The sequence below is a fragment of the Bufo gargarizans genome, chromosome 4 (genome assembly GCF_014858855.1).
Source record: "Bufo gargarizans isolate SCDJY-AF-19 chromosome 4, ASM1485885v1, whole genome shotgun sequence".
NCBI lineage: Eukaryota > Metazoa > Chordata > Amphibia > Anura > Bufonidae > Bufo > Bufo gargarizans.
Genome location: NC_058083.1, coordinates 283105800 through 283129968, shown reverse-complemented (window position 1 = coordinate 283129968; position 24169 = coordinate 283105800). Strand labels below are relative to the sequence as shown.

The window sequence follows — 24169 nt, the reverse complement described above, 5'->3', positions numbered from 1 at the left end:
ATGTCAGAAAGAAAGTGCAAGTGAAAGATTTTTCAATTTTGTAATTGGTCTTTTATGTACATCAATAGCTATTATATCAGATCGTAGTCATACATAAAATACGGCGGTTTACATGTTTTCTTCCATGTTCAATCATATGCACGCTTATAGCGCTAAATATTAGCCATTTATAGACCCATAATGTTGAAATCCACAATCGATGATGAAGCCCAATGTATGATGCCCGTCTCACCAAGGGCTCATTTACATCAGGCAATTCACAGGGCAATGATCGTGAATAAACCGTTCGTTGACGGGTTCACTGTTAGCACCACACACACAGTGCAATGTGCTGCCAACAAGCAATTGATGTGCCACCTAAATGATCGGGTCACCCGACAAACTGGAGTTTTGATCGTTTATATGTCAGCGGCACATTTACATGTGGCAGTTATTAAAAACAAGCAGTCATTGGAACATTAATTCCCACTAGTTAGTCTGATCCTCGGCCCATGTAAAAGTTCTTCATAGGGGTTCTCCAGGACTGTTTTTCTTTGAAAAGCAGCATCCCACCTGTCCACGGGTTGTGTGTGGTATTACTACTCAGTTCTATTCACTTAACTGGAGCTGAGTAGCAATAACAGGTACAACCCAGGTTTGGTGATGTTTTTGGAATAAAGCAGCAATCTGTTTCTAATCTCGGATATCCCCTTCAAGACAAAGGGGGTCATTTATGAAACAGAAATACTCCCAAATCCGCTTCGCAACCGAATGTGCGACAGATATACGGCAAAACTTGACGTATATCTAATAATAAATGACCCCATAGTTTTTATTTATGTTTTACTACATTTGCACAATAAAATCCTTTTTTTTTTTTTAAATAAATGTTTTTTTTTGTTTTTGCATCGCCACATCCCAAGACCCATAACTTTTTTTATTTTCTTTCTATCGAGCTTTGTGAGGGCTTGATTTTTGCAGGACGACTTGTAGTTTTTATTGGACCATTTTTGGGATTTTGATCACTTTTTTTCGGTGGCAAATAAGTAACAAGTAGCAATTCTGGCATTATTTTTTAAGGAGTTCACCATACATGATAAATTACATGATTATAGCACAGTGCTATGGGGGCGGTGATTTAATTTCCGCTATTTTTTCAATTGAAAAGGTACAAAAAGGTGGATCTTTTACTTGGATTTTTTTTATACCATTTTTTTTTAACCATTTAATAGTCTTACAAAGGGACTATAATAGCTTCTAAAATACATTGCAATATTCCTGTAGTGCAATGTATTTTACTGTTAGTGCTATACTGACATTCACCAGCAGGCTGCGCAAGAGAGGCACGGTCTGCTGGTAAACGCTGGAGGCAGTCCTGCACTGACATCGGCACTCCGCTCTCGGCTCTTGGATTCATGCCAAGCTTAGTGGGACCCACACCTAACTTACATTGGTGGCATATTCTAGTGATTATGCCACCAATATCTCAGATGAGACAATCCCTGTAATTTATTTGTACATTGCAATTAGATCTCCCTTAAAGGGGTTGTCCAGGTTCAGAGCTGAACCTGGACAGCCCTCCATTTCCCCCCCGGCAGCCCCCCTGACATGAGCATCGGAGCAGTTCATGCTCCGATGCTCTCCTTTGCCCTGCGCTAAATCGCGCAGGGCAAAGGCATTTTTCTGAGTTCCGGTGACGTACCGGGGCTCTCTATGGGGCTGACAGGAACCCCGGTGACGTCACCGGCACTGATGGGCGGGATTTGGCTCTGCCCTAGCCAGTAAAACGGCTAGGGCAGAGCTAAAGCCCGCCCCTCAGAGCCGGTGACGTCACCGAACACACTGCTGGGCGGAAGTTACCGCCCGGCAGTGTGTTATTGTAAACACAAGAGCCTGTGCCCTGCGCGATCTAGCGCAGGGCACAGGAGCGCATCGGAGCATGAGATGCTCCGATGCCAGGCTCAGGAGGGCTGCCGGGGTGAAAATAAGGGTATGTCCGGGTTCAGCTCTGAACCCGGACAACCCCTTTAAAGGGAATAAAATAAAATAAAAAGTAACAGAATCTCCTTTGTTTTTCTTATTTGTTCTTGTCTCGTCAGATATCATAATTGCAAAATACAATAGAAAAGCAGTGCACTTTCTCACGCTGCAGAAATTTCTTCTCCCACTCACTCTAGTACAAAAAAGATTTGGTAAAAGTGCCATAGTGCCAACTAGAGTTCCACCGGGTATCGAAGTAGCAATACCCAATATATACTTTTAGCCCCGGATAGATCGGATACCGGATTTTACAATTTAATGATAATAGGCTGTGCAGCCTAGTATCAGTTAGGGAACATGGGACCCGCTGCTCTCAGCGCGCACCATGTTCTACTCAGCAGCAGTAAGGAGAAGAAGGGAGTCCCCTCCCTCCCCACTGTGCCGCTGCCACCAATGTATACATAGCACTGAGGAGAAGGGGAGGGACTGTGGCCACCAATAAATGTAATTAACACATTAATTCAAGTGTAGGCAGCAAGTGCCAGCATCACATACCTGGCACCCGGCCTCAATAAAAGGGCAGGGCAATCCGTAGAGCCGCACCTTAGGGGTTAATTCACAGGGATCACAGCACCCTGTCAGAGGCCGGGTATGCAATTTCGCCGCTGGCATCCGTTGCCTACACTTGAATTAATGTGTTAATTATCTTCATTGGTCGCGCAGTGCACCCCCCTACCAACCCCAGTATTATAAATTATAACCATTGGTGGCGCAGTGTGCCCCACAACCCCCCCCCAGTATTAGAATCATTGGTGACAGTGGACACAGGGTCCCCCTCCCCTGGTGGTGCAATAACAGTTTGATCAGAGCCCCAGCAGTGAAATGGCAGGGCTCCGATCGGTTACCATGTCAGCCAGGATGCTACTTAAGTCCTGGCTGCCATAGTCAGTTCCCTGCTGCGTTGTGCACAAAGCACAAGGCAGCAGGGAGAGTGTGAAGTCCTATTCACCCTAATAGAGCTCTATCAGGGATTAAAAGATTAAAAGATCCCAGGTTCTACCCTCTAAGGGGGCTAACAGTTATTAAATAATAAGAAAAAAAAAAAACCACCAAAATATTAAATCGCCCCTTTCCCAATTTTACAGATAAAATTAATGGAAAAAAACAAAAACACATTACATATCGCCACGCCCTAAAAAGTGTGAACTATTAAAATATGAAAAAATATCTATGTGGTGAATGCCGAAACACGAAAAATAATTTTTTTAAAAAAAATCGCGTGATTCGCCATTTTTAGCCACCTTGTCCCCCCCCCCCCAAAAAATAGGATCGGACTGTTGTATTATGGTATTCTGGGCCGGACGTTCCATAAAATGCGGAATGCATGCAGGTTTTTTGGTGTCTTATTTTTTTCACGTGGTATCAAATAGTATGGAGTATCGCAATACTTTATGATATCAAAATCGAATCAAAATTTTGGTATCGTGACAACCCTGGTGACAACTGTACAGTATACACAGTTGAGTCACATTATTATGACCACTAGCTAATATCCAGAGTAATGCCTTATTCATACGTCAGTGTTTTGGTCAGTGACTGTGCCAAAACCAGCAATGTAGCCCACACAAAGATAATGTATAATGGAAAGATTCGTACATGTTATATGTTTAGAGCCACACCAGATTTTTGTTCAAAATCACTGATGGAAATCACTGACATGTGAATAAGGCATAACCGTCATGTGCAGCATAGACAGCAGCTAGATGGGCTGGGAGTGACTCAATAAGGTCCTGGCAGGTTATCACAGGTATATGGAGCCATGCTAACTGCAGTGCATCTAACAGTTGCTGGAGAGTGCGAGGAGGAGGATCCATAGAGCGATCAAGATAGTCCCACCAATGCTCCAAAATGGGGTCACTTCTTTAGGGTTCACCTTACAATAGTCTACAGTTGTCAGCACAAGCTACATAAATCACCACATTGGGCCTCAAATGCACATGGGGCTCTGTTACACTTGAGCCCTCTGATATGTTCAGGCAAAAGAATGGGGACACATGTGGGGTGTTCATAAAACCAGGAATCACACCATAATAAAATAAAAAAAAAGGAGGGCTTACTTTTCACACTGGCACATGCTGGATACAAAAAGTATTGATTATAATTAGGCATGAGCGAATAGACTTCGGATAAAACATCCGAAGTTGATTCGCATAAAACTTTGTTCTAAAACTATACGGAGCAGGAGCTTCGTACAGTATTAGAATGTATTGGCTGCGATGAGCCGAAGTCTGGCGAGACTGCGCAATAACTTCATAAATTAATTTCCCGAACTCTGGATCGGTTCCAAGGTACTGAACCCGAGTTCGGGAAATGTTTTTTTACAGTACAAATTAACTTATGAAGTTATTGCGCAAAGTAATAACTTAAGTTCATCGGAGCCAATACATTCTAATACTGCACAGAGCTCCTGCCCTGTACAGTATTAGAACAAAGTTTTATGCGAATCGACTTCGAATGTTTCATCCGAAGTCTATTCGCTCATGCCTAATTATAACCACATTAAATGACACGTCAAAGTTGCAAAATTAGGCTCTGTTAAAAACTGGTTTGGCCCTGAATGGGTCAAGCAGTCTTTTACCCAGAGTAAACAAACCCAAGTTTGATAACCTGTCTTGGTACTAAAAGCACCTATGGCAACTTGCACATCCAACACCTCTATCCCTGGCATAGAATACTTACCATCGTAAACTTAGGCTAGACTACTGTGATGCCCTAGGATAGACTACTGTACTGCCCTCCCACACAAAGCAATACACGACTTCAGTTCGGTCAAAATGTTGCAGCTAGATAACCAGTCTGCTTTGATATACTTTCATATAACCAATCCTCCGCTCTCTGCACTGGCTGCCCATAGAGAGTGAGTTAAACAGAATGTCATCAGAAAATAACCTATTGTTTAAACAGAGTCTTAATGTTAAAACATTCTTTAATAAATTGTGTGATTTATAATAAAATGTTCCATGTTCCAATTTTCACACTGGCCACTGGGCCTAAAATATATCATGTCTTCCTGATCTTTGAGAGCAGCCACATAGGCAAAAGACAAAATGAACAGGAAGGCAGTTGATTGACTTTTATGGGAGATTTTTCTGGACCCTAACTTGACCCTGAACCCCCTTAAAGTCAATGGGGACTCAAACTTCACTTTATCATTTTCCATTAGAACGGGAAAAAATAGAATTCTTAAGATAGAATGCTAAATAAAATGGCCATTTAGGGGTTAAAAAAACAACAACAAAAAAACACCTCAGCGCGCAGCCGGTATCATCTTCTTTCTGTAGGACCTGCAGAAAATAGAGGATACCGGCTGTACGATCCAGAGGATGAGGAGTTTTTTAAAATTATTTTTAACCCCTCAAGGGCCATTTTATTTAGCATTCTGTCTTAAGAATGCTATTATTTTCTGTTATAACCATGTTATAATGGAAAATAATAAAATCACCCGAACACCGAACTTCAGTGAAAAAGTCTGGGTTCGGGTACCCGAACTCGCAAAGTTCAGTAGGAACCCAAACTTTTCACTTCGGGTTCGCTCAACCCTACTGTGCAGAGGTCAGGAGGGACGAGCTATAATATCACCTATTGGAAATGGTGGGTCCTGTGTTATCTATATATAGGTGTTACTTGTCATTGCAATTCTGCCTGTGATTATGATGCCTTACCAACTGGAAAATTACCTGTACAGCACAGTAAGTCTCCACATCAAATTAGACTATCAAGATTTTAGATATTTTTTAAAATATAAATTGCGACATTAAAATTTAAGATAAATATCGCCCAAAAAAATATAAAAATGTTTAACATAAAAATGTGATTCAAATAATAGGTCATATCCTGATTACACATTCCTTTCAATTATAGCTCTAAAATACTGCTGCAAATCTGGAGGGTAAGGATCCTATTACACAAGGTCAATAAATTTGCTTGTAACAAGAGCACATCGATGATATAGCAAGTCAGAACTTAGAATTGCAAGACTAGCATATACATTATGCAATAATCATGTCTTTTTTCCCCCATTACTGTGATCATTTGTGCAATTGCTTGTCTCTCCTCCTCTCATGCTGACTGCATTATAAACTGTCACTCATGCTTTATGGTACTGGTAGGTACAGTGCTCGGCTATTTCTGGCAGTCCCACAGAAGTAAACTGAGAGGTGGTCAGACATGTGCGCCACCACTCTATTCATACAATGAACTCAGGGGACCTCTGTTCTTGTGATCAGTGGGGTTCCCAGCTGTTGGACCACCAAAGATCATGCACTTATCTATTCTGTGTATAGGTGATAAATGTCGCTTCTAGACCAACCCCTTAAATTTTGTCAATACACAAGTTTTCAAAGCCTTAGAAAAAAGTTGTTTAAAGGTCCATTCAGCATAGCATAATGCTAAGGATTTGAAATGTAAATACAAAAGTATTATCTTCCTTACGTCTATAGAGTCTTTAGTGAGTTTATAGCTCCCATCTCCTTATAATACATTAGTCATAGGCAAACCTATCAATATTTGTGAAAGTACAAAAAATGTAAACATGGTGGTTGTTTAACATTTGTTTTTATGTCACTTTAAAGTCTGGTTACACCTAATTTTATGAAATGGTGCAGTTTTCATGTTTTTTGGAGCAACTGCATGTTGTATAGTATACACCACAGACAGTAAAGGTGTCATAATCCAGGTCTAATCTCACTTTTCTGCCTTAACCTTAGACCACATTAAAAAGTGGCGTGTCTCCAAAATGTCACAGAAATGTTGCAAAAAAAAAAAAGTTCTTAATATACCTTCCGAACCAATGCCCTCGGTGATGAGACGTTGGACGTTAAAAGCAGGCGGTGCTGTCCAGTGCAGTGGAGGTAATTCCTTTTATCTGATCTGAGGTCCGAATAATATTGGGGGTGTGATCTGGGTTCTGATCATCATTGTGGGGGTGTGATCTGGGTTCTGATCATCATTGTGGGGGTGTGATCTGGGTTCTGATCATCATTGTGGGGGTGTGATCTGGGTTCTGATCATCATTGTGGGGGTGTGATCTGGGTTCTGATCATCATTGTGGGGGTGTGATCTGGGTTCTGATCATCATTGTGGGGGTGTGATCTGGGTTCTGATCATCATTGTGGGGGGTGTGATCTGGGTTCTGATTATCATTGTGGGGGTGTGATCTGGGTTCTGATTATCATTGTGGGGGTGTGATCTGGGTTCTGATTATCATTGTGGGGGTGTGATCTGGGTTCTGATCATCATTGTGGGGGTGTGATCTGGGTTCTGATTATCATTGTGGGGGTGTGATCTGGGTTCTGATTATCATTGTGGGGGTGTGATCTGGGTTCTGATTATCATTGTGGGGGTGTGATCTGGGTTCTGATCATCATTGTGGGGGTGTGATCTGGGTTCTGATCATCATTGTGGGGGTGTGATCTGGGTTCTGATTATCATTGTGGGGGTGTGATATGAGGGATGATGAAGATTGGGGGTCTGATTTAAAATATTTTTTTTTGTATTTTCCTCCTCTAAAACCCAGGTGCATCTTATATAGCAAAAAATATAGTAACCTGGGATAAAACCGAACAATATATAGAACCATCACCAAAAAAAAAAAAAAACAAGCTACATATGATAAATGCCAAAGTTATACCTTTTATTCTTTTAAATCAAGTAATTCATATTAAACCTCACAATTTTCATGATTGACAGTATAAAAAGACATTAAATGAAAAAATAAAAATAAAAAATACATGATATGCAGAAAGGCAATCAGTGCTTTAATCCATTGAGAAGACAATAGGTATTATGACCCTTAAACTTTACTGTTTTTCTGTATAGTACATATAATTCAAGCAATATTTACGTTCTTGTAAACGTGTTTAATAAAAAAATAAAAAAGGAGAACTACTACTACTATTCTAGAAAGGTTAAATTAGATACCATATGTTATTTAGAAAACCATGAAGCAGTGTCAATGATTACTCTGTTCTTCATTGTGGGGATTACATTTATTTGCAAGCAATAAATGCTTAAAGATTAAGAACATTCTAGATCCCTAAAATATCTGCAGCTAAAACTGGCAGTTCAAGAGGTAGTTACTATTGTTATATTAACTCTGGCTGCACTTCAGCAACCCTCTTAGGTCTACTAATGGCTTCAGTAGCAGTTAGAACCTGTTATGGTCCAATCAGGAAACAACATAATGGACCTTTCATTGCTTCTTAAATTATGATTATTTATGATATGAAAACCTCTTGGAATTGTGCGGCACAGCTCAGCACAAACTTGGTGTTATTACAGATAAAGTAGAGGGTATGTTACTACAAAGCTATAACAGAAAAGGTTGGATTAACTTCTAAAACATATCTTGTTCATGAAGTACATCTACATAAAGATATTAGTGCATACGCACATATCTTCCAACCAATGGTTTATTTTATAAATGGGTCACATTGACATATATAACTTTAATGATAAACATTTTTACAGGAGATAAATTAACTTAAATTACTTTCAAGACTTATTGAGATTCCTCAGTCCATCGCTTGTCTTAATAAAGAATGTTATCTGCTGCATAAAACATAGTATACTTTCAAAATAAAATCACAATGGGTTTATTAGTTGTATAATGTGGATAACAAAAGTCTCAAAAAGTAATATAGAAACTACTGAAATAAAAAATGTCCACATGATTATGAACCATTACAATCTGCCATATTACATTATGCCATGATGTGTCCTTAACTATCAGAAAGCGGGAAATCCACAACACTCCAAAATATATGGAGATTTCCATTGCCAAACACTAGCAAATAACTACTTGAACTTTGAGAATGACTGTTTTGGGTGCACTGTATGAATTGTAGTTTCTCATGGCCCAAAAAAAATTAGTAAACCTATGAATTGAATAGAGGCACTTTGAAAGTTGAAAATTTTGTGAGAAATGACTACACTTTCTTCTGTGTGTTTATGCAAAGTGCAACACTACTGTAGAAGACCTACAAATTGACCTAATTTTAGTACCTTTCACATTTTTTCCAGAATGGTTGCACCAATTCTTGCACCAAAACCTCTAACAGTGGCACTTTTTTAGAGCCATTACTTGAGCAGAATTTTCATACGGATATTCTAAATGGCACAGCCAAAATGAATGACATTACAAACAACAACAACAAAAAAAAAAAGTAGAAAGTGAGAGGTAGATTCTTGATAACCATTTTACAGGTGAATAACATGGGCATGAACAACAGTCCAGCCTGATTATGTCGCCTAGTGGAATGTGTTAACATTCACAAAATAACGTATGCCTCTGCCCTGACAAAAATCACAAAAACAGCAATTATTAAATAAAAAAAACGTAATCTATTGCAGCCCTACTAAAATTGCATTCATCTTAATGGATAAACGTAAAGCAGAATGTAAAATGTACCACTGATATGACAATCACCTACTAAGTTTGAAGCAGCATATAAAATGCCATATGGTTGAATGAGGTAGCCTTTTGCTGTAAACAGAATAGAAATAAAAAAAAAAAAAATGGAAGCATTGTGAATACGACCAAAATAAACTCAAATCACAAATGCACATACAGTAAATAATTAGAATATGAACACATAGTTTTATATAGTTAACACATGAAATAAAAAAATACAAAAAATATTTATGCGATTACCAGAATTGTGGATAGATATGAAATATGAGAGGTAGTTACTAATACCAGAACACTTAATATATTAGATATACGTTCTACATCTATTTGGTTCGTTCCAATACAACAGGTCTGTAGACGATTCGGTAAAATGGGAAGTAAAATATCACATGGTATATTCCCTGAGCAAAGTTCTTAGTCCTGAGTATGTATTGATAGTATTCTCGTATACAAAAATAAAACCTAGTGTTAACATAGGTTTGATATGTGCTCCATGTAGTTCAGACTGAGGGGGGAAGGGGGCACAGGCATAGCGTGAAAAGATGAGCAGTGATGGCCTGAATGCCCCCTAAGTTACAGTTCTGAACTCTATGTAAACAGGGAATGCCCACTTTACAAATTCCACAAACCTTCTATTGACAGAAAGTGAGGAAACTTTGGTTTCATAGACAGTGACATTATGGTTTTCTTTCAAGCACTTGTTGAAGAACCCACAGTACAGAAGCTTCCAGAAAACATTCCAGGTGCTCTTAAGGTTATGCAGCTCCACTTTGATTCGTCTACATAACTTACATATTTTTTCTCTTTTTCCTTACATAAGGCAAGGAAGCAGTTCATGAATTCATCACATTCAATATTGTCAAAAGTTAAACTTAGCATTAGACAACAATGAGAAATAAAATACAATTACCAGTATTATATAACCATAGGAAAAAAAAAAACGCACAGTCATGGGATTCAAGTGTAGTGACGTGATATGTGCCAGTGGATATCAATTATGATGAGCAGCAGCAATATTATCACAATACACCAATATCATTTTCATATCGAAATGGCAGGCATTTCCGGTGTGAATATTTGCCCACTGTAGCTGCTTAAGGCTACATACACATGACCGTATGCGTTTTGCGGTCCGCAAAACACTGATCAGCAAAAAATGCGCATAACGTCCTTTTGGCATCCGTTTTTCGCGGATTAATTGTAACAATGACTATACTTGTTCGCAAAATGGACAAGAATAGGACATGCTCTATATTTTTTTTGCCCTGGGAATAAACGGGTCATTACCTCTTATCACATCTGGAGTGCTGCCTAATCTTTGGATATACAATTTTTTTTGCGGGGCTACGGAATGGACATACAGATGCAGACAGCAAAAAAAAAACAAAAAAAAACAAGAACGGACAGAGAAATAAAATACGTTTGCGTTAATGTAGCCTAAAGATAACATATGCCCAGTAATCCGAATACAGAAATTTAGTCAAGCACATCCTGTTATAATGATTAGGATAAATTTGCGAATGGGAAGAATATTCACATAAAATTGCAGTTCATACAAAAAAATTACCTTTTTTTAAAACTAGAAATCTCTAAAATAAAATAAAAAATAGACTCTGTTTTCAGTGTGTTTTAGCCCTTAATTGTGCTTTCCAGAGGGATACATTTGAAAACCCAAAACACAGTATCCAGATTTCCAAACGATTCATCTTTGAACTCGGTTTGATCTGCTTTCCATTCCTTTCCTTCTTTTTTTGCTGGCCAGAACGGCACAGTCTAGAAGATGGAAGCTAATGGAAAGCAGGTCAAACAAAATGCAAAGACGAAACGTTTGGACTTTGAGTATTCAAATGTATACCTCCAAGAGAAAGCCCAGCAGAGGGCTAAACGGGGAGTGATCCTAGCTTTGTGTGTGCTATCTAATGTAAATGAATACATTCTGAACGTGGGGTATGCTTAGTCCATATGGACACATTAAAGAGGTCATGAACAGCCATATATGACATGACTAGGGATGAGCAAACTTGCATTTTTCAAGTTGGGGTATTTGTGCAATTCCGTTATGGATTCCATTATCACCGAATATAACGGAATGCATAACAGATCAGTTATGCTGCCCACTGACTTCTATTATGACGGAATGCAAAACGGAATGCCTCTTAGGGTCCCATTCACATGTCCGCAAAATGGGTCCACATCCGTTACACAATTTTGCGGAACAGAACATGTCCTATTCTTTTTTTTCCGCAGCCACAGGCAAGAAAAGGCAATTCTATCATAGTGCCGGTCATGCACATGGCCAATGTCCGTGTTTTGCGGGTCGCAAAACTGTTGCGGACGTGTGAATGGACCCTTAAAGGCTTCCGTGGTGCGGCTGGTTCACTTATGCTGCCCTTTGCCTTCTATTATGACGGAATGCCTCTTAAAGGCTTCCATGGTGCATTCCGTTATATTCCGTGATGACGGAATCCATAACGGAACTGCACAAATACCTGAACACCAAACTTGAAAAATGCAAGTTCGCTCCTTCCTAGACATGACTGTAAACTGTCCCCCTGTATCAGTGGACTAAACATACCCACCATCCTCTGGGACTGTTCCTGGGTACTTGTAATTCTGCACAGCTACTGAATGGCAAATGGACACGTCTGGTACATATACAGACACAGGGAATTCTGCTGCCTGTATCTGCGCTGGACGCATCTATTTGCCGGGAAGCTCCTTCACAGAATTTGAGGCCTGCATTGCCGTCTTGGAGCCGGTGGACGCGGAGGATGACTGGCGAGTGTGTCTTCTCCACTGATTCCTGGGTAGCCAGGGGCGATCATTAGACCAGCTGGAAGACAGTACAGTCATGTATGCCTTTATGGAGCATACATGACTGCTTATGGCATTTTGAGAAATGCCATGGCCTGCACATGTGACATATATCCTTATAACCTGCAAAAGGAATGACAAGAGGTAAATTTGGTAGCAAAAATATGTGTTATAAGTCACATAAATCAACAATAAGTCTCTTCGATATACCTGCCCCATGGTAATCAGCAGGAATAAGATAACAAAATCTCATGAGGATGCCAGTAAGACCTAGTTTTATAAATAAAAGAAAGAAAAGAAAAAATACAATTGTGTGCGAGTATATATAATCTGTATAATAACCACACACATTATGCACACAGAATTTCTCAACTGGCTAATGGATTGAAAAGACATGTTTTAGCATTGTATTATATGATACTTTGACTGGAAAACAGAGATAGTAGCATATAATATATAAGCCTTTGCTGTGCAGCCATTTACCTAAAGGTTCTTTACTATTGGGCTCTATTCAGACATTGTTTTTACTTTACATTCAGCATGTACACTGAGAAAATCACACAGAGCCCCTACAAATGCAGCCGTATGCCTTGCTATGTAACAGGAGGGCTTAGAAACTTGCACAGAAAAAAAGAAGCGGGGGACTGTTCTTCAAAACTGGGTTCTGTTTAGTGGCCGCATAGTGGTTTGGATTGTTTTTTCAGCAGGTACACCAAAAACCGTGGCAATTAGCAGAAAACCACTGCAGTATTGCCGAGTAGCGCACTACCGCCCCACAGTCTAAGCACGCACTAAAAATTGATTGCTGTAGGCAACTTTAGATTTTTTGCCGGTACTAGTTTTCATAGTTAAGGCAGACTGCAAGAGCATGAGGCGGTTTTCATGGAATGGCGTCAACATGATATGCCTATGTCTACACATTATTTGGCAGTTCAAATGGAGGGGTTTACAATCGCTGTACGCAGTATTGCATGTAAGCAAAAGATTTGTGCTGCTGGTATGACTCTCACAACAATAGCTGGCACAAACGGCAGTATACAGTGCTACTTGTTTTTGGACTCTCACAACCAGCCTATTTGATACTACATTCTATAACCCTCACTATAGATTGGAGGGGTTGTCAGAGTGTTTAAAACTGATCACCTATGCTCAGGATTGCTAATCAATATCTAAATAGTTGGGGGGGGTGGGCGAAACCCAGCACCCCACCGATCAGCTATTTGAAGTGGCTGTGGGTCTCTGGTGAGGGTTGCGGCTTCTTCCTAGGCCTGTGACATCACAGTCATCGATCACCTAGCCTAGGTGCAGCGTAGTCCCATTCAAGTGAACCAAGCACAGCCACATATGTACCAGACGTGTCCAATGGACGGGTTGTGCTGTGAGTAGGCTGCGGCACATACCAGAGCTCCGCAGCCTCTTCAAACAGCTGATCGGCGGGGGTGTTGGTAGTCAGACCCCCACTAATCAGATAATGTTGACCTATCCTAGGGATAGTCATGGTTATTAAACACGCAGACAACCCCTTTACACCTGTATGTAGGTTTAGGCATTTCTCGCAGCTGAACATACAGCACCATTCCATTATGCTTAAGCTGTACATTGTTGCCGATATTGCTTTGATGAGGTGACAGTCCAACAGAAGAAGCCAAAAACAAACCAAAACCCATTCTGGGATGTACTACTACAGGTGTCAGATCACGATCCATCCACACCACGAAAACACACTAAACACTCGTAACAAAACTTGATTGCTCAGAAAAATATAATAAATAGCAGGAGTGTTTCAAAGAAAATGGCTAACACAGGAACAATGAGTATTGCTTCATACGTTGATGAATGCTGGGAATGCAAGTTGTGGCGAATATATATACATGTCCATATATACCCCGTTTCAAAATTCTAGCTGTGTGTACTAAAGGGCATGATGTACACACACATTCATACGCGCACACACAAAATGAGGTATAACGTATAACACCCTGCATGTTTCGTTTGCTTGGAGTGATTTGTCCGTTAGCAGATTAGGTTTGTCTTTAAATTCACAGTTCCTCAACAGTAGTTAAAATTCCAGGTCAGTTGCGGATAATGAAATGACTTCCCCTGTACTTCTATGAGGTAGAACTTCCCAGAAAAGGCAAGTTTAATGGCGACACCGAGACAAAGCTAAGTTTTTTTCCTTTTTTGAACAGAAGGCCCCTTTCTGCTTTGTTCTTCAGGCGATGTAGATATCTTACTTAAGGAAGCTTCTTGCGGTGACCTGCTTGAACGTTCTGAGTGCTCTGATCTTCCCTCCTGAGAATATGATGGAGATGAATAGCCAAAGGCCCCTCCTCCTTCCCGTTGAAAAGTAGAAGTGGAAGGCTGCTGTTCTGCTTCATATCTTCCCTGAGAGGCTGCTGGATGTTGTGGAACAGTCTTGTGGGGGCAGTTCGCTACCATATGCGTTATGCTTTGACAGTAATGGCACTTTTTTGGCTGAGGAGGTAGATTACATTCTTTAGCATGATGGTCAAGGCCACCACAGTTGTAGCATCTGTAAAACAGAAAAGACAGTCTACATCAGCCTAAATATCAGTTCAATACTCAATATCTACCTCGTCATTAACTAGCATAAATACATTTTTTCATATGTAGTCAAAACAACAAAAAATAGCCCAAATTGAACCAGGCCTGCCATGACTGCTCTATCCCCTCATGACGCAGCAATTTTCTTTTAGTTTTTACTCTCTGTCTTCAGAGCGCCATAACGCTTTCTTGAAATAGCTTTATAGGGGGTTTGTTTTTGTGGAACAAGTTGCACTTTCTAATAGCACCATTAAAAATTCCAAATAATGTAGCAGAAAGCTTGAAAAAATATGTTCTAGATGGGGTGGAATAGGAAAAGTTTTGTTTTATACATTTTGGTTTCGTGGCGTTCATTATGCAGTAAAAATAACATGTTCACTTTATTCTGCAGATCAGTTCAATTAGGCTAGGGCTACACCCCGACATCTGTCGTGCAACAAAAGGGGCACAACTACATACTCTATGGCAGTGATGGCGAACCATTCACAGAGTGCCCAAACTGCAACCTAAAACCCACATATTTATCGCAAAGTGCCAATACGGCAATCTAACCTAAATACTAAAGTCCAATATAGTATATCTTCCATGCAATTTATCATTTAGCTATAATAGCCTGCCTGCATTCAATGCGCTGCCCTGTGCTGATGAATGACAGGAAAAGTCTAAAACATATTGGTACACCTTAAACTTTTTCCAGGGTGTGGGTGCCCACAGAGAGGGGTCCGAGTGCCGCCTCTAGCACCCATGCCATAAATATATATATATATATATATATATATATATATATATATATATATATATATATAAAGTATATTATATATACACACACAGACAGACACATAAATGTCCTCTTAGTGTCCCTAGTATCTACAACAGTCACATATGTCTTCATAGTGCCGCCCTGTATATTTATGGCCGCAAAAAAAAAAAAAAAAAAAAAAAAAAAAAAGATTGCTATCTGAATAGCCCTCTGGATTTTGTCTCTGAAAACGGCCTTCAGATACCCATTTTTCACTACCATGTGTATATAACCTTATGGTGATAAATTTATATTGTTTTTCTGTTTTAGTACTTTTTTCCAAAATGAAAACTTTGAAAATGTTTTCTTTGCATATTATGACTTTTGTTTAGTTTCATTTACGAAGCTGTGCAAGAGCGATCTGTAGTGCCCTGCAACGCTCAGCTATTTTCATCAGTCCCATAGAAATGAATGGAGGGTGAAAACGCATGCATATTCACGTGCGGGTCCCAGAGGCGGCAGATCGTTATTAGACACCATGATCAGCTGCCTGCAAACGATAATTTTTTAACATGTCAAAAGATTTGGATTGCCCGATGATCGAGCATTTGCTCATTAATCAGGCAATCAGCGGCAGTATTACACTGCCAGGTGACCGCTAACAAGCGTTCATGCAAATGCTTGGTAGTGATTATCTGCTGAAAAATCGAGCAGTGTAATACAGGCTTAAGGCCTCTTGCACACAAACGTTTTGTGCCCATGGCCGTATTGTGGCCCGCATACGGCGGGTTCGCAATACATGGGCACCGGCCCGTGTGCACTCTGCGGACCCATGCACTTGAATGGTTCCACAATCACTGAGATGCGGAATGGAAGCACGGATCGGAACCCCATGGAAGCACTATGGAGTGCTTCCGTTGTGTTTCTGTCCAGGCCTCCGCACCGCCCAAAAATGAACTTCAAGTTAAATGCGTCTCGATCTGTCCCGGCCGCCGCACGGACGTTGCCCGTGCATTGGGGACTGCAAATTGCGGTCACCAATGCACAACATTCGTGTGCAAGAGGCCTAAGGCTGTAGATGACGTAAACTTAGACAGGCTGTCTAGAGTGGCTCAGGGTGGATGAAAAATGTGGTGCTAGGCTAGACACTTGTCCAACTCTATACCAACTAACTGGCTTACTGTGAGATGGCACGTAATAGGCCCCACCTCACCCACCCACCTTTTAAGTAAAGTTGGAAAAAATTGCAGATACCCTAAATCGCTCCAGAATTTGCCACATTAGTAAGTCTAGGCCATTGTGTGCACACATTAACCAATTAAACTGAAGAAATGTTCTATTTCCATTAAAAACACTATAGGGAAATTTATAACCAGGGTCAATCACAAGTCAGTTTTGCAGGAGTCCATTTATAAATTTATCAAATGTCACACAATGTTTGATAAATTTAGTGCACATTTAGGACTAACAGTTCTGTCTAGAGATGTAGGATTGAGACAAAATTTGTTACTTTTTTTTTTTAAAGTCACAGTTGATAAATATGGAGTGAATGTAATTAACAGTTAACCATTTCTACACCAGCTTTTCAAAACTTCAGTAAGCTTAAAATGTCTCAACTGTGAAGTCAGAATTCTGGAGTTCAGGGCTTGATAAATGTTCCCCTATGTATTAACATGTTGAATTTATAAGCAGTTAAAGGAGTTGTCCTACGAAAAATATTCTACAATTTTCAAACTAGCCCCTGGATCTGAATAATTTTGCAATTGCATGTAATTAAAAATTTGGTAAAGCCACTGAGTTATTCAATAAAATGTATCTGTATAGCGGGTGAGTTATTCAATAAAATGTATCTGTATAGCGCCACCTGCAGTTTGTTTTTCTTATTTCTTTGTCCTGCTCACTGAGAAGGCTGCACATGCTCAGTTTCATCCTTGCCCCCTGAGTTGTGATCGGGAGAGCATGGACACACCTCCTGAGCTGTGATAGGGAGAGAACAGACACGCCCCCTTAGCTGCAGCAGAAAAGACACTCCCCTTGAGCTGTCAGCTTGATATAAATCTAGCAGAGCAATGATTGGGGAGATCTCTGGATCCATGTGAGGTGCAGGGCTGGTTCTAGCTTTGTTAGAAAGAAATTGTCATGTACTATATGAGGTCTGATTTTCATGTTTTACATTATTCATGGGATAACCCCTCTAAAAGGGGTTATCCCACCAAAACGCATTACAATGCAATGAATATGGCATTGCAAATAATGTATTACTGCAATATACATGCAATTAAAATATTGTTTGGTTTCTTATGCACATTTTCTTCCTTTAGCATCCCTTGCTGTTTATCCTTCTGGTCCACTCTCCCCTGCAATCAGTGCTGGACTACCAGGCTCAGCAGCCTTCCTGCTCTCGAGTAGTGATCTCATAGTGTAACAGTCTAGGCACCTTTCATTTATTTGTTCCTACTTTTAAATTCAAGAAATATATAGCTAGTAGAGATGGAAATTATGGAGGCATTGCTCGTCGTATGTATGTGTATCCCTGGGGTTATATCTGTGGGACAACTTTCTATCTGGGGAGGAAGGTGTTAATTTATATGCCATGCATCCTGGGAGATGCAGGTACTTAAATGCCTTGTGTGATAAGCTGCTGCCCACCAACAGAAAGGGAAGAGAATCCTCCAGATGTTACAAAAAAAAAAAAAAAAAAAAAAAAAAAAAAAAAGTCTTAAATCTGTGGCATAACCTCTTAAAATGGAATAATCTTAAGACACTATAAAGTCCCTTCCGACGGCTTACAACACAGAATGCAATTGTTTTTACAAAAAGAATACAAATTGCACATAATTGAATATTCGCTACTTTTTACAAACATCAATTTACACTTGGAAATTGTTTTTTTTGACATTAGATCTTTATAAAAAGCAAATAAGCTCTGTTTCACTTGTGTTTAATGAGGAAAGAAACAGCAGTAACCTAAACTCCACAAGGTGGCGACATACTCATTTAAGAAGGGCATACACTAAATTTACAGCACTGCAAAATTTATAACACCTATGTCTTAGTACTACATTGTTAACGCATTTCTTATTAAATGTAGTCATGCAAAATAAGTTTATATATATTTCTGAAGACATTAAAACCTAAAAAAACAAAGACCTTTCATTAAATTACAAAATATTCTTATTACACAAATTACATTTTTCACAATTGCAACTATTTTGGATATTTAAAGTGAAAATAAAGATAATCTTTTATGTTATACACATGGGGGAAAAAAGCAAAAAAATAAAAAAATATGACATCTGATGTGTACGAATAAAGTAGTCAAAGATCGAAAACTCTGCTCTAAATTACCACATTTCACATAAAAAAAATCTGGAAGAGGGAATGGAAGAACGAGTCGCCTTTATTACATTCCCATCCTTTTGATATTTATCTGAAGCGCCTAAACAACATTTCAACAAATGTTATATAAAAAAGGTCGCACAGGAACAGCATTACAGCTGAGAAGCAAGCACGTAGATTACAGTAAAATCTAAACAGAGTTAATCTGTTTGGTTGCCCTTTTCTTTATAAAAGATGTAAATTTATGCTAAAGGTATTCGCAAACACCTCGACCTCGAAGAGAAAAGGGGTTAAAGGGCTTCAGAAGTGGTGCCGCCTGAGGCCATGGACAAATCAATTTAATCAGTCACTATGGTATGCACTGTTATCCGATTCAGTGAACCATTTCACGTCACCAATTGACAAAAAAACTGCTGTCGAGCTACCCTGCTTCAATCGACAAACGCACCTTCCCAAGGTTTACTGCTGCAAGTGCATTTCGACTAAACGGCATTCAACTTGCTGCGCCAAGATTTCATAGCATGTACTGATTATCGCATACAGAAATTCTAATTGCTACACAATGTCGTCTTCCGGATTCCTAACCCCCATCACATTTGCTTCCCTGCTGAGGCAATGCCTTAGATGCTATCTGCTCCTGTTTATGAGTGCCAGCCAAAAGGGGGGGATGGGAGGCATTTATTCCTTCCTTTTGAGTATGTATTCACTTTGTGTCAATCATTCTTACCAGCAGCACAAATCACGCCAGCCCTCGGTTTTGTTTTGCAGCAAAATATCAAAACCCTTAGTACAGGCAATTATTAATATAACACAGCATTCTCATCCACTAATTTAACACTGACTGACTTAAACTCTGCTGTTGGGTATATAAAATGGAAAGAAAGGAAAGCTAGAAAACGAAATCAGTCATTGGCATAATGTTGTCAAGTGACACTACATAAACCTCTATTAATGATGGCTCGTGAAGCACACATCCAGAAACTTCTCTTCAGCTGCTTCTAGGGCCTTCAAGTAGCACAGCTGCCAGTTGGGAAATATAATTGGTCATGGCAATCAATTTTTTTTTTTTTTTTTTATCCAAGACATATGCGGATCGGATAAAACAGCAAAGAAATATTTCTTCCATCAAACCCCAGGGCACCTGCACCAAATGTACTGACGCCAAAGTGTACAAAACTAAGAGTACTCAACTAACTAAAGCCATAGGACGACACCAAGAAAACCAGGAGGAACAACAATTAATTATACAGCATAAAGCACGGGAGATAGATAAAAGGGTTCATTGATGAGTGGCACACACTGAACAGGGACCAGATACTGCAGAAAAGAATCACTTTTTAGGCTTAGTGATCCATCTTCATAAAATACGATTTTGGATCACTGGTAATAAACAAATAAACAAGTACAATGATTGTGATGAAGTGTATAAAATTAGGTCCAAGTAGAAGACAAAAAGTCCCATCTTCAGATCAGTAAACTAACCAGCAGCAGAGTACTACACGTAAAAATATGCAAACCAAAAAAGCCCTCATCTCTATTATAATAAAAACGTGTTTGGGATTAGCCTTAAATAATTAAAGGTTATTATGATTTATCTAGTTGAACAAGCACAAATCAAAAATCTTAAAACAGTTCTGTGGCCCCAAAACTATTTATAGGATACAGTTTATATGAAAAATGCATCATTTGGAACTATAGGAGGAGAATTGTGTATCAAGTACATAAAACCGTAGTCCTATTAGTTAAAAATACACTATCTTTCCAATATTAATATAGATTCCTTGTTCTGCATAAGGATTATGTGCTACAAGGGTTTAACATTTGTCTAATGGACATGGTGCGTGTGCCCAGTCTACTACTAGCAGGGATCTTTACCCACTTTGTATAGGGAGCAGGTGGTTGTGCGACACACTAAGGGTGGAAGTTTTCATTATACTAGCACAGGGCATGCGCCAATTACACATCACAGGTGCATTAACCTTACATACATGAGTAAGATTTAAAAAAAAAAAAAATATATATATATATATATTTATTTTTTTACTTTTATCACCTCCTAACAAAGAGAAAGCACTACAGCATGGGTGAATAAATTCATAGACAGTGGTAATAACTACACTCCTTGGGCAAACTAGGATTCAACGTAGGATCTGTATCTCAGTATGTAAGAGAATAACTAGATAAGTATGACTCTGTACCCCCTCCCTTTAATACATGCTCTCTTTCATACAGCACGGATTTAAGGATTTTTATTTATTCATTGAAATATAGTTTGTATTGTGAGGAATCAATTATGCCCTTGTGTTCTACAGGACTTATGTATTAATTGGAGATATACTTATATGCTGTTTGTAGGGCTACTAATTACAGCAGAAAGGTCTCTTATGTAACAAGAACAAAAATGGCCACAGCATTGCATACTACAGCACTTCCATTACACCACTTCAGGAAGTCAAACATTTGTTTTACCTAGAAAGACACAAGAGTTTTACGGTAATTTTCTGTTTTAGAAACTACCAGCAATATGGATCTTGCTCCATTACTACAGTCATAAGTATAATAAATTAGCTAAACAAGTGCTTTGACCCAGTAGTTAAATGATTGTATCACGTATGATTATGGCTCTCAGTGGGTCTTATGTACCGTGTTTATGCACGACCACCAAATTTAGCACCATTTATGTTTATTAACAAGATGCAAATACAAAGTAAAATGAACACAAAGCATCGAAAGCAAAACCTTTAACACCAACTAAAAACCATTCTGCTCAGATATTATTCAAGCAGTTCTGATTTCAACAATTAGAATATACTTGCACTAATACTAGTATGGTAGCTCTGTTTAGATGACAAAGCAACACAATTGCAGACTAGGAGAGAAGGGTGCACACAGTATACAGACCCCTGACCAGTAATGACACTTGTGCCTCTGTAGGGTCCTGGTCCTTTATTCAGCCTGGTAATTAACTTGTTACAGCAGCTGTTTGTGCCCCAAAGCTACTCTTCCTTTTGTAACCAACAGCATGTAGCAACCACTGTGGCAACTATCATTAGGGGAGCAGCTTTTTGTCAACCAACATATGTAGATATCCATACACCTGCTCCCTCTCTTCAACTTTTATTTCCACAATTCTATTCCAATTACACCCCTCCATAACGGCGTCACAGTGATTATTTAGACTAGTACATAATGGGATATAGCCAGGGGTAGAAATGCACACAAAACGGCATAAACAGTATAATCTGGCAACTACAACACTCCTATTAGAACCTCCCATTTTTTTATGGAACATAGTCTGGGGGCAAAATAAAGCTCTTTAAATAAATAAATAGATTTTTTAACCTCTTAAAAGGACACCGTGATTTTTTTTTTGTCCCCCTCATCACCACTAGGGATGAGCGAACCCGAACTGTATAGTTCGGGTTCGTACCGAATTTTGGGGTGTCCGTGACACGGACCCGAACCCGGACATTTTCGTAAAAGTCCGGGTTCGGGTTCGGTGTTCGTCGCTTTCTTCGCGCTTTTGTGACGCTTTCTTGGCGCTTTTTGAAAGGCTGCAAAGCAGCCAATCAACAAGCGTCATACTACTTGCCCCAAGAGGCCATCACAGCCATGCCTACTATTGGCATGGCTGTGATTGGCCAGAGCACCATGTGACCCAGCCTCTATTTAAGCTGGAGTCACATAGCGCCGCCCGTCACTCTGCTCTGATTAGCGTAGGGAGAGGTTGCGGCTGCGACAGTAGGGCGAGATTAGGCAGATTAACTCCTCCAAAGGACTTGATTAACTGATCGATCTGCAGCTGTGGATCATTGAGCTGCTGATCCTCAATTGCTCACTGTTTTTAGGCTGCACAGACCGTTTGTCAGTCTCATTTTTCTGGGGTGATCGGCGGCCATTTTGTGTCTTGTGGTGCGCCAGCACAAGCTGCGACCAAGTGCATTTAACCCTCAATGGTGTGGTTGTTTTTTGGCTAAAGCCTACATCAGGGTGAAGCTGTGACACCAAGTGCATTTAACCAGCAATAGTCTGTTCATTTTTTGGCCATATACAAAATCAGGGGCAAGCTGCGCCTGTCACCAAGTGCATTTAACCCTCAATGGTGTGGTTGTTTTTTGGCTAAAGCCTACATCAGGGTGAAGCTGTCACACCAAGTGCATTTAACCAGCAATAGTCTGTTCATTTTTTGGCCATATACAAAATCAGGGGCAAGCTGCGCCTGTCACCAAGTGCATTTAACCCTCAATGGTGTGGTTGTTTTTTGGCTAAAGCCTACATCAGGGTGAAGCTGTCACACCAAGTGCATTTAACCAGCAATAGTCTGTTCATTTTTTGGCCATATACAAAATCAGGGGCAAGCTGCGCCTGTCACCAAGTGCATTTAACCCTCAATGGTGTGGTTGTTTTTTGGCTAAAGCCTACATCAGGGTGAAGCTGTCACACCAAGTGCATTTAACCAGCAATAGTCTGTTCATTTTTTGGCCATATCCCAGTCTAATTCTGTCACTAAATCCATACCGGTCACCCAGCGCCTAAATACTAGGCCTCAAATTTATATCCAGCTAAATCTGTCCCTAGTGCTGTAGCTGGGCGAGTTATTTAGTGTCCGTTCAAGCACATTTCTTGTTCTGGGTTGAAATACAATTCCCAATTTAGCAATTTCATAATTTAGTGGTTCCTGCTATATCAGAGCTCTTTGAAATCTATCCCAAAAAGGGTATATAATATTGAAGGTGCACATAGGGTCATTCAGAGTAACTTCACACACACCCGCTACTGTGTATTTCCAAGTCTAATTCTGTCACTAAATCCATACCGGTGACCCAGCGCCTAAATACTAGGCCTCAAATTTAATTCCCTCTAAATCTCTCGTTACCCACCGCTGTACTGTTGTTGCTGGGCAAGATATTTAGTGTCCGTCAAAGCACATTTTTTGTTCTGGGTTGAAGTACAATTCCCAATTTAGCAATTTCATAATTTAGTGGTTTCTGCTATATCAGAGCTATTTGAAATCTATCCCAAAAAGGGTATATAATATTGAAGGTGCACATAGGGTCATTCAGAATAACTTCACACACACCCGCTACTGTGTATTTCCAAGTCTAATTCTGTCACTAAACCCATACCTGTCACCCAGCGCCTAAATACTAGGCCTCAAATTTAAATCCCTCTAAATCTCTCGTTACCGTTGTCCTGTTGTAGCTGGGAAAGTTATTTAGTGCCCGTCAAAGCACATTTTTTGTTCTGGGTTGAAGTACAATTCCCAATTTAGCAATTTCATAATT

General features: G+C 39.7%; 1 protein-coding gene across 1 annotated transcript in view; it reads right to left on the bottom strand.

Moving 5' to 3' along the window:
- Positions 1 to 14404: 14404 nt before the first annotated feature.
- Positions 14405 to 24169, bottom strand: part of LIN28B (lin-28 homolog B) — a 96906-nt gene continuing 87141 nt past the window's right edge. The window contains exon 4 of the mRNA XM_044292391.1: positions 14405 to 14774. Coding sequence (XP_044148326.1) covers positions 14405 to 14774 — 370 coding nt within the window. The remainder of the gene's footprint in view (positions 14775 to 24169) is intronic.